We start from the raw sequence: 12,762 nt of genomic DNA on the forward strand, positions 1-12,762 counted from the left end.
CGGAGTATAATGCTCTACATCATGCCTAGATGAAATATTACACTGCAAGTAAATTAAACATTCTTTTTTTTAAAAAAAAGACCCTAATAGTAATACTCCATCACATTACTGACGCAACGAGACAGGGAAGGACGTTTTTTTTAACCCAATAACTTGTCTTTAATTTTCTGATAAGTGACCTACACTATTAATATTTATTTCCATTTCTTGCACTATGCTACTCTGACTCTTTGTGAAAAAAAAAGCAAAAAAGCTACATGATAGAATCTCTTTTTTTGGCAAGCTCACATATCCAGTATCTGACCGGCATTCAAACATAGGATGTTAGTGTCTCCATCATCTAAAACTAATATGGTACAAATCATGATCTATTTATGTGCATCACAAGAGAACCACAATACACACACATGTTAACAAAGCATGTTGACATCCTTCCAGTACTTTTTATCCTTTGACGTACAAAAACTGTTATTTTCCATTTGAAAGTGATGGCAATTCCCAAACAAACAAAAAGAGAGGGTGTGAATATCAGTGGTTTCAAAAGGGGAAAAGTAAATCTTTGTGCAACCACAGCATATTTAACTCCCCCCCAAAAATGTCTATTCAATAGACAGCAAAGGGTGAACTTATTTTTACACCACGTCCACTAGAACCTGTTTGGCATTCTTTTAACTTTTCAATCCAGAAATAATGTCTCAAGCAAGGAAATGTCTAAAGCACATTTTACTTTGAGTCAATTAAAATCACTATCAATTTTTCAAGAATACATCTGTGTAGCCCATAAAATTAAAATTGTGATACCTGTCACAATTTGATTCTAGATCTGATATGAGCTGGGTCAAAACCCTTACTAAGATTTTCTCTTGAAAAAAAAAGTTCAAGTTCAAGTATACGCTTATCAAAGTTTTAAAAATGATTTTGAAATCATTTTTACAAAGGCCCTGCCTCAAATGCTTTACAAATGACCAGAATCATCACAATCATAACATACAAAGTAAAAGCTTAAAAGAAAAAAAAAATTCTATGAGAAAAATTTCTGAATAAAACATTTCAAATTGTCAACAGGAGCACAGTACTTTTGTTGAACCCAAGTCATTATATTCCATAAGATTGCACATAAAATTGCACGTTCTCCCTGTCTTGAAGTTATCGTTTACAACAGCTGCTGCAGCAAACCAGACATCTGGATAAATTTGAGACTTTAAAAACTTGTGTTGGGATGCTTTTGCCCTGTCCATAAATTCTGAGTCTTATAAAATTAAAAACCTCAACTCAAGATTCATCCACCACATCCTAAAAAGTATAAAGTACTGTTTGATATCTCCAGATTGTAACAAAAACATACATTTGTAATAAATAACAAAATCTTATATCACATACAAGTTTGCTAAAGTCGAAGCAATCAGAGGGAACAGCTAGTGCATTTCCCATGCATGCACTTAAGTTCCAATCAGTTAAGATTCTTCAAGAACTTGTTCTACGAGTCTTGCTTCCAATTATGACTCTTTAAAAAAAATCATTATGCTATTATATAGACCTACAAAAGTGTGACATTGTATGCTGGAATTTCTCCAGCTTGATCATGTGATCTTTACAAATATTTCAAAATGAGCACCTACAAATGACACTGAAATAAAAAGTATATACCACTGTTGAGCATGGTATATGGAATACATATTCTATGCTCATGTGCCTTATTCACATCATTCATTGCGACATTCTGCCATAGACGCAAAGCAAACAACAGTTATGAAACTAAGCTTCACACTTCCGTCTATGCAACATTCACTCAACAACTATATAAAGAGACAAAATTTTCCAACTTTGCGGTCTTAAATCACATTGAGTCAGACAAAGAGTGTCCACTGTCTGAGACCAATTAAGCTTGTGTAAAAACAGCATCCTTTCTGAACACAATCAAATATCTTTCATTTTCCAAATCTCACCCACATGCGTGGAGGCTTCATCACAGTGCTTCAATTGACGAACGTGATTTCTGTGACTTGTTATCCTTCATCCTTGTCAGTTTATATAGTAGGAAAAATAGACCGCTTATACAGCTTGTTCAGTATAGGCCACAGCCGCGTAGGTTGGTAGCAATGATGACATCTGTTACCGCATCAAATACAAACTGAATGTTATTAGTGTCCGTGGCGCAAGTTTGATGACAGTAGACTTCCTTCGCTGAACATTTGTTTTTGAATTCGAATTTTGCCTGAATGTATGCTGAGGCCTCTAGATAAAATTGTTTTCCTGTGAAAGAAACCAAAAGAAAAACATTTTAGGAAATGACATAATGATCACATACCCTCCTTAAGAAATTTAAGTGACAGGCAATTTTTTTAAAAAGATAACGAAGTAAGTCTATACAAAAACCAAAATAGGCCTAAAAAAAATAGAAAACAAGCTTTTTCCCACACTTCATCAGTATTTTTGGAGGTCTTGACAGTACTTTTAAAAAGTTAATTCCAAAGGGAAATTTCTCTAGAATAAATACATGTATGTTGCATAAAAGAGTACAAAAATGCTGACACTGAATAGGTGCAAGATGATTTTACAGGGTGATCCAAAAAAAAACTTTACAACTTGTTTTGTCAATATCTTCCTCCATACTGAAGTTTTGCGTTTCAGATTTGAACATAACGTTTGGAAGCCAAAAGGAATTTGTCTGATATGTGAGGCAGCGTGGTGGAATCAGGCTCTCGTCAAAATAATGAAATCGAAGAAAACAGCAGTTTTCTCCCTGCTTAGCAATTTTTATCAAATTTTCGTTTTTTGGCTCAACACTTTTTAGGTCCTTTTACAAACACATTCCTTTGAGGATTTCACCAAAAACGTTGCTTTAAGGCACAACTAAAATATAATTTTACAGTTTCCATAGACTCTCCAGCTTGGGGGGAATTTACGAAGCTTTGGCGGCCATTTTCTCGTCAATTTTACCTCTTAAATCAGGTGACCCCCACCTCCTTCAATCCAAAATATCTCCACTTCTATTGAAGATGGATGGGTAATTTTTTCATTGAAAGCAAGACAAATGAACAAGCTTTAAGATGATACCAATTACTCTACATGCCCAAAAATTGACGAGAGCCTGATTCCACCACGCTGCCTCATATATGTGTTTTAGATAAGTCCATTGAATGGTTTTGCTTTATACTGCACATTAAAAAAGACAACCCATTTTCAACCTTGTCGCCATTTTCATAGCATGGCGCACCAGTTCACATTAGGCCTACCACTAAAAGTTGCGACAATCGCGCCATATTGCAAAACTACAGCAGTGTAACAAGTCAACAGAAGTCTGCAGATATTATTTTTCCTAAATTTTGTTTACCTGCGGAGATCATGGCTACGTTTAGTAAAGAGCAGAAAGCTTTTTTGTATTGAGCATTACTTCTCCACAAACTCACCATCCCTGTCTGACATTTCGTAAGTTTTGCGCACGACATGGAGAGAATGCTTAGGTGCCCTCAAGACCTTTGGTGTCATGAGTAGAGAAGTTCCGTCAGTTTGGATCTATAGCGAATCAGAACTAAAAAGTTCTTTTAAAAATGACCACTTCAGGTCAAACACACACCATGCGCAGCCCTTTAAACATCACCAGAGTGCAGATTTCAGTAGCCGAGTCCATAGAGACGTCTGTCCGTAGACGATCTGCAGCTAGGACTTTCCTACACATCAACAGTCTGCATTCTCATGCAGATCTTAACCTACGACTATACCATGTTCATCTTCGCTAGGCCGAGCTGACATGGTTCAGAGCATGGCAATGTGTTCATGATTCGTCGATTGTGTTGTAAAGAGGGATCATTTCCTCGATGAGATTAGGTTTAGTGCAAAGCCCATTTTCACCCTGCGGGATATGTTAACTCTAAAAATGCTGTCTATTGGGCACCCCACTCTATTGTCTCTAGAAGCTACTTCTTAGTGAACATGTACAGTGTATGTGGCTTTAAAAACTCATGGTTTAGCAGGTCCTTGTGTTAACGCGTCACTGAACATTTTTAACGACGCATCCAAAGGAGAGAATGTGAAGCACTGCTTCTAGGAATTTCAGAAAGAAATCATTAGGTTTTTAAAACTCTGTAAAAGAAATTAAATATTGTTTAAATGTCACAGGAATAGAAAATTAATGTCAAAGAGAAAATAAAGAAAAAGGTCAACTAATCTTTTCACGACTACCTTTACAAGATTTTTAAACATTGGTGAACTTTGCGTTTTTGGGTGCTTTTTTCTTTTAGCCGTTTCCGTTTTCAAAACAAGTTTCTTCTTCATGGAATTTATATCAAACAAATTCCTTTTGAATGAATTATGTCTGTTCCAAATTTCAACATTCTGGAACAATTTTTGCGCGAGATATTCAGAAAAAAAGTTGTTAAGTTTTTTTTGGATCACCCTGTATATAACAAGAGTGCATGTGCACTTTTGTAAACCATATTCTCTTGAACTAACGCCTCACATAAATTTGTATAGTACACATGAAGAAGGAAATTCGTAACTCTGAGAAAAAGACGCTAAGCTAAATACAGAAATAACAAATTGCATTTGATTCTACAATGGTCTTTTAAAAAAAAATCCAATAAAGAGTACTATGGAGGAGATCAAAAAGTGAGACAAGTTGTTTGCTATTTTGCACAATTTTGGATCAAATTTTAAGACATTCAGCTCACAAGTATTTGGACAACTACTTTTGAACTCAAACTGTTAAAATTCCATTTTCTTTAGCAAGGAGACAAGGTTGTTAAAAGCCATCAAATGCATCCACATCACACTTGTGAGAGATGAGCTGGGACACAGAATCCCTCTTTGAAATTTGCCGCTGCCAGGGATTTAACTATGGGAATAAATGTGTTACGACATGGTGGAATCTGGAGCCCTACCATTTTTGGGCATGTGGAGTTATTGGTGCCATCTGAAAGCCGATTTACTTGCCTTGCTTTTGATGAAATAGATAGCCATCTATCTTGAATAGAACTTGAGATATTTGCGGTTGAAGAAAGTGAGGTTGCCTGGTTTCAGTAGTGAAATTAGCGAGAAAATGGCAGCCAAAGTTTGGTAACTTCAATAGCTAAAGAGTCTTTGAAAACAGAAAAATGACATTTTTTGAGCCTTTAATCAATGTTTTTCAGTAAAATTCAAATGGCAATGTGTAATTATATGGACATAAAAGAGGTTGAGTAAAATTTGATACAAATTTCAAAACTGGCAGGAAAAAGCCTGTTTCTCCCATTTCTATATTTTGATAAGCACCTGATTTCACCATGCTGCCTGACAAAAATTTTTTTAAAAATCAAGCTGAAATCTTATTGGAATTTTCTAAATCCGCGTATCAAAATGCAAAGTTGCTTGTGTTGAGCCTGATTTGACGCAATATCTAAACTTAAACAAACATAATCTTATTTTTAATTGGTTGTAAATTTTGAACACCACAGCATGTATTCAAGGTCACTTTGTGCTTTGTGCTGAGCATCTGACGTCACAGCTTCTATACACTGCACAGTAACAGCAGGGGCTTTAGTTCCAAGGGCACATCACCCGCTGTGTTAAATAAACACTTGGTGTCAGCACGTTCCCAGAACCGGTACCGGAGGCCTGGTGCCAGTACTGACACTGCCTATGGTAGTACCAGGAGTTCCAGTACTGGGTACCTGTACCTACCCAGCCTTACTGTATTCAGATAGGTCAGACTTTTGAGCAATGAACCGGAAGAAGAGGAAGAAATGTTGTCAACGCGCTTGTCAGACACATTTTGACCCAGAAAACAACCTTGGAAAATGATGGTCATCATGCTTTGGGATGTTCAATGCGTGCTCCCAACAGGCTTTTTAAAACTATGAGGAGCAACTATCAATTCTCAAGCTTATACAGAAGCTCTGAAATGACTGAAAGTGAGAATTCGACAAGTCAGACCAAATTGAACATAAAAAGGGTGCTTTTTCACCACAACAATACCTGCCCCCATATGAGTGCAATAACAAGAGAGACAATCACCTCATTTAGAAGGAAAACATTGCTACCCCCAGGTTACACTTCTGATTTGGCATCTTCAGACTTTCACCTTTTTTGGTCCTATGAGCATTGAGGTGTCAACACTAAGAAAACGACTGAGAAATCATGGCTGCTGTGAAAAACTGGCTAAAAGACCAACCTGCTCAGTTCTACAAAGCTTGAATAAGTAGACTTACTAAAAGGTGAACAGTGGCTGTAGAAAGAGATGGAGACTATGTTGAGAAATAATGATCTCATCCTCAGATGTTCCTCTTCGATTTGATGTATGATGGTTATAGCTCCCGTAATTTTTCTTTGCACTACTTTTTGACTCCCCGTCATAATATCTGTTTTGAATGATTTTCCGTATTGTAGTTATCCTAAAGTTATTGAGGTTGAGTTAAAATTCCCAAGTTTTACTACATGTAACAGTTGGTGCCCTGCTTCTTTTATCAGAAAAGGTATAATTCTCTAACTGGCAAAAGAGAAGCCAACAGAAATTCTTCCTCACATTAAAATGATTACAAAATGCAGAAAGAAGGCGATGATGGAAAAGTTAAAAAAGAAACCGACCCATGTATTGGCTACTATTCAGGTCATTATATTGTTTATCACCATTAGCAATAGACACTTTGAAGCCAGAATGAAGTAAACAGTACAGAAGGCTTATATGACATAATATGAGTCACAACATGGTGGAATCAAGCATTTGTCAATTTTTGGGCATGAGGAGTTATTGATAATATCTTAAAGCGTGCTAATTTTTCTTGCTTTCGATGAAAAAATACCCATCTATCTTGAATAGAAGTTGAGATATTTGAGAGTAAAGGAGATGGGGGCTGCCCAGTTTCAGAAGTAAAACTAGGGAGAAAATGTTTGTCAAAAGTTTGGTGAATGCCACAGCTTGGGAGTCCTTGGAAACAGAAAGTTTATTTTTTTTTGTGCCTTTAATTAGTCAATGTTTTTCAGTGAAATTCCCCGCAAAAACGTGTTTTTAAATAACAAGTGTTGAGGCAAAAATTTTTTTTAAAATCTGATAATTGCAAAACCAGTGAAAAATTACGGGTTCCTTCAATTTCATTATTTTGACGAACGCCTGATTTCCCCATGCTGCCACATGTATACTAAAGTATCAAACTTGTACCTTTGAAATCAAGGATCACAGGCGTTACTTTCTAATAGTAAAGAAAGCACGCCTCTGACTAAAGAGCAAAGCATATATACCTGAAATGGTAGTGGGAGGGGAGCATTTATGATTGAGCCAATAAGGGAACAGACAACTGACCTGATCTGACTGTCTTCTATTTCATACCACTGGAGCCTGTTCTGAAGAAAATTTTCAAACATTTGACAGAGAAAAAATATCAAACATTATTTTGGTTTGGCATGCTGCCAGTAAGTTTCAAACAACAATCTTTACCTGTGTATTCAGGGAAACATATCGTTAATGGTGATTTCTTGATTTTCTCCTCAAAGAGATCTTTTTTGTTGAGAAACAGGATTATGGAGGTTTCTGTGAACCATTTGTTGTTGCAAATGGAATCAAACAGCTTCAAGCTCTCCTGCATTCGATTCTGAGAAGAACAAAACAAATGAATGAGAATTAGTTCCAAGACAGAATTATGACAAAATCTGAAAATAACATCAGGATTCTCCGGTATCAATGATTTATCATCAATCCAGCATGAAGCTGTGAAGCTAAAACAAAGACCTTTGCTTGTCATAAAGAGCAATTCTTCTGATGCTAAGCAAAAATATATGCACATGTATTAAAATAATGTACAGATAAACAATCATGTGTGAGTTCAGTCTGAAATTACTTATAGAACATTTTCTTTTATTTTCAGGACCTAGGTCTCTTTATTAAACATAATGTGTGCAGAGTGCTGATTTTTTCCTCATTTTCCGAGAAACATCGACCTCGATCCCATCTATTCAAGTACTAATCATTGGCAGATTGAGAGAACAACAAAAAAGAAAAAAATCCCAGCTAAGGAACTTACAAAATGACACTCTCAAAAGTAAGATTTGAGTTAAGGAAAATGCCTTTTTTTTTTTTTCATTACTGGTCTTTAGTAGACAGTTATTTCTTTTAGTCTTTTAAAATGAAGACTGAGTAGACATGGAAAGCAGATGAACAACAACAACAACAACAACAACAACAACAACAACAACAACAACAACAACAAGAAAAATAGGTTACTTTTATTTTGTACACATTCCATCTAGGAAGTAGGCTTTGTTTATAGTTTCATAGAGCAATTTAGAACCCATGTGAATAACTCCAGCCATAGTTTATACAGGCAAAGTGTTTTCAGATATAAAGTGTGAAGTTCATCTAAGAGCAAGAACAGATGGGAATGATGTAGTCTACTGTAGCGTGTTTCCTGTTACGAGGTGGTGGTGAAAATCAAAGCACCATCACTTAGGAACATAAGAGGCATAGGCCTGTTGCATGCTACAAACACATGAAAAACAAAAAGATCGTACTGTTGTTTCATCTTCATGTAAGACTTGGTCGTATTCACTCATAGCAACACAGAATATGATGGCTGTGACATCTTCAAAACAATGTATCCACTTCTTCCTTTCTGATCTCTGCCCACCAACATCAAACAGTCTGAAAATAGCAAAAGCATTGGTCAGTTACAGTTTTAAGTATAATCATAAATATCTGTGTTTTGCAACAAGTAGTATCACTATTTCACTGTCTATTTCATTCTTGCACCTCGCATGCAAACAACTTACGATTGTCTACTATCCAGTCGCCCACCTGGCCATTGGTGATCTTTCTCAGTCACCTCTAATGCCAGTTTCTTAAGGCAGAGGATCAATATAGTACATCTCATCTTTACAGAAAGTAGCGTGCATGAGCAATATATGAAAAGATTATACAAAATTCCCTCAATCTTCATGCTGTGCTGCATGCGTGTGAAGGAAATATTAAAATTGTACAGTAAAACCTGCTTTAGAGGTCACCTCTCCAAAGCGGTCACCTTTTACTAATGGTCAGTGTTCCATGACACCCTTGCATTTCAAAAAAAGCTTTTTAATCTGTCCATAGAGATCCATGTCTATGATTAATCATTTCTGTTTCAAACCAGTCTCACAACCTGCTTATAGTGGTCACTTGCTACAAAAGTTATCCACTAACAAATCAATGCAAAGCAACCCTTAATGATGTAAAATACTTATTTTGATGTCAATGAAAAGGAAAGACAAAATTAAATGACCATTTTAGAATCTAAACTATCCGTTGACTTTGCAAAGTCTAGTACGTGACCGTAGCACTCTGCCCATAGCGGCCACCTGTCACTGTTATTATTGATCCCGAGAACGTTGTTGTAGTTATCGATATTTTATCTGTGATCTTGAGCGACTGTTATGGACAGGTTCAACTATATTTCACCTGAAATATACACTAGTCAAATCTCCAGATATGGAAATATTACCCAAAATGTGATTTACTACTACTGCTAGTGTGTTTGGTACTGTTTAAGAGAGTACCTTCAAACCCTGCACTTCCCCCTTCCGGATTTTGCTCCTCTTCCCTAGAAGTTGAGGAAACTGTCCATTGAACCCTTTTAGTGTAGATAAAAGACAGTTAAACAATAGTCGCCATTCTTTTCAACCCTGCACACAAGCAGCTGCTGCTAAATGTATTAGGCTAAACCTTTTGCAAAGCCAGTGAGCATATTATCATGTTATGATGTGTAGTTTTTACGAGATAACGTTTTGAAATAAATATTACAAAGATCAAGATATTGATTTTCTTATTGAGGCTACAGCTAAAAGTCCCTATTCGGCTCAAAACCATGGATTTCAAGTTGTAGGCATTTTAAGCTTCTTCAGCCTCTCTTATAACTATTTCATCATGTAAGAACCCCCTAAAGCTGTATTTCTTCCCATACTGGGCATGTCTGTCACCACCATTTCCTCATAAAGCCAATCATTTATTTTTCTTTATCGCCCGTTTTCTCGAAACGTGGTTTTTCTATATACTTTTGTAAACAACTCCACCATTTTTCCTCCGATCTTCCTGAAATTTTCACATAATGAAGAAAAGATATAATACTAAAATTTGTGTGATGAAATTTTGATATATGGAATACTTTTTTGTTGGTGGTGTTTGGAGTGTGGACTTTCACAGATTTTTTGCAAACGTGAACACTACCTCAGGAAAAAATTCATTAAAAATGTTCTAGGACGTTTAGAAAAAATTCATCACACAGATTTGTAGATTTATGGTTTGCCAAGATGTACGCAAAAAAACAATTATTTCCATGAAAAATAAGTGTGGTATTAGTTACGTAAGATATGTCAACAAAATCCAATATGGCCGCTGTATCCATGTAAACGAATTTTTTTTTTTTCTCAAATTTGATTGCGGATTTTAAGACTCCTTACTATGCTTGTTATATGTGAATTTTGGTAACATTTGATCTACTAATAAGCGAGATAGCCTTCAGCTGTAGCCCCCCCGCCCCCCTCATTAACTGACACTTGGCACAACAAATACACAATATATTTTACTCACTTGAAATTTAAATTTTTAAACGAGAAGTGGACTTCAACGATGCCAGTGGTTTTCACTCTAGTTCTCAGGATGTCCTGTTCTGTAGGCATGTAATCTTTTGCACCTAAGCGATCTAATTCATCTAAAAAGCTGAAAAAGAGATAAAAAGCAAACATTAGAGGGTTTCATCATCAGTGAGATGTTCTTGTCAGTCATATATATGATTATAAGAAAAGTTGCCATAGAGACACTTGAAAGTACATTGCTGTTGTTTTTTTTGTGTTCATATTGCTGCTATAGGTTTTGTTGCTGTTGTTTATGTTATTGACAATGTAATGGTGATTGCAATGGGCTGTGCCCTTCCTCCTAGTGTCAAAATGTGCCGTCTGTCACTTCTCTTCAGGTCATGTCTTGGTTTGGGAGAGGGGGGTGTAGTTTTGACATCATGTAGCAAACGGCAGTAGAAGAGAGAGCTACGGAACAACACACTTTCACCAACTTAAAAAAAAAAGAAAGTAATGCTGTTTAACCTAAAGTCCCTTATAGCTTTTTAGCTAGCATAATTCTTCATTGGCTGGTGAAATTTGAGCATTCTATCTTGATTGATTATGGAGAAGTAGCAATTTTAAAAAATAAAAGAATTTCTATTCTCCCGACTCCTTGACCCATTAAGCTCCTGTGAAGTAAAATCATGAGCATGGCATTGAATTTTCATAGCAAATTATGACAATTTTGTCTTGAATGTCTCAGGGGAAAGTAAGACTTCCTAAAAGAAAACACCTAGAACCTTAAAAGAACATAAATATTATAGGCACACTCACTATTTGGCAGAGTCGTTGAGCTGGTACTCATTTGCCCGACCAAAGCTCTCTTGTACACCTGAGTCCACCCACAGTCTTTTCATGGCAGCGAGCAGCTCCTCAGAGAAAGGCTCTGTGTCTTCCATCCTTGCTATAACATCTAACACCATCTTGGCATCAGACTGAAAAACAGTGATTGAATATTCAAATTAGCGCACACTTCATATACACCAAAAGTTCATGAAAGGGACACACACATTGCTAGAAGTTGGTGAAACGGTGACAGATGGATAGGGGAAAATACAAAGACAGGCAAATGACAGATGGCTCAAAAGAGACCCATTACAAGGAGACGAAACGAAAGCTACACAGGCAGATTTTCTGATGAAAAAAGTGGATGGAAAGACTGACTAGTAAATAGACAGACATAATTTTTCTTTATACATAAAACGTTTGCTTTAACATCCACTGGACTTCTGTCTTTAACAAAAAGCACCACCAATCAGACCAAACACTACTCCATTTCTGCTTCTTCTTCCTTCCCTTTTTTGTGTAGCCTTAGTAATAATTTTACGGAACTTGCGATGCAATAACATCATATGAGTGCCAAAGATTAGAGGTGTTACAAATAAGAAACAAACGTAAAAAAAGGAGGAGAGCAAGGATGATAGATGTTTGATAAGGCAGAAGGAGCAAACCACACCAGAGCACCTGCTAAACACCCACCTTCCTTCCCTTACCCTCCTCCATCACCCCATCATCATCATCATCATCATCATCATCATCATCATCATCATCATCATCATCATCATCATCATCACCATTATTATTAATGTGTTCATCCAAGCATGCTTTTGAACTTATCTGGTTTAATTTTATATGGTACTATTCATTTCCCATTAAATCATAATCATGTGTAAAGCACCTGAATCTATATAATTAAATTGACATCTCACAGCCATGTCAAACAATCAAACGTTCAGCCTCCTACTGCCTTTACAACTGATGAGAAGAATGTGGTTCCGACACCAATTCTTGCAATTCGGAGCCCACTTCTTCTTCACCTTCGTCCCATCTAAGCTGGCTTGCCCCATTTTCAAAAGACAACAGCCAAACCGAAAACAGCCTCAATAACAATGAAGCCCCCCAATCATTTAATATGTTCTAAGGCATGCATGAAGCAACATGAATGAAAAGGAAACAAGCCCTAATCATTGAGTATGTTGCGCTTATAGAAAAAAAAGAATAGAACGAACCCACGCTCAACCTCCCCTCCCCTCCCCCCTTTCCACCTGAATCCATATAATACAGACCAGCCAACAGAAACAGAGGTAAAGATGAAGATATCATTACTATTTAATTTTATCTCTTGGTAAACAATGAACGAGGTGGCGGTGATGGTGGTGATGGTGGTGATGGTGGGAGGAGAGGTGCGTACACTCCTCTCCGCACCCTCCA

The 12,762-nt window shown here is 36.6% G+C and overlaps 1 protein-coding gene across 1 annotated transcript in view; it reads right to left on the minus strand.

Moving 5' to 3' along the window:
- Positions 1-2,065: 2,065 nt before the first annotated feature.
- Positions 2,066-12,762, minus strand: part of LOC100533419 (guanine nucleotide-binding protein G(o) alpha subunit) — a gene marked incomplete in the record, with an annotated part of 67,093 nt that continues 56,396 nt past the window's right edge. The window contains 5 exon segments of the mRNA NM_001204703.1: positions 2,066-2,253; positions 7,409-7,562; positions 8,479-8,608; positions 10,526-10,654; positions 11,326-11,486. Of these exon segments, the coding sequence (NP_001191632.1) occupies positions 2,066-2,253; positions 7,409-7,562; positions 8,479-8,608; positions 10,526-10,654; positions 11,326-11,486 (762 nt within the window).

Source organism: Aplysia californica, unplaced genomic scaffold (assembly GCF_000002075.1).
Source record: "Aplysia californica isolate F4 #8 unplaced genomic scaffold, AplCal3.0 scaffold00108, whole genome shotgun sequence".
Lineage (NCBI taxonomy): Eukaryota > Metazoa > Mollusca > Gastropoda > Aplysiida > Aplysiidae > Aplysia > Aplysia californica.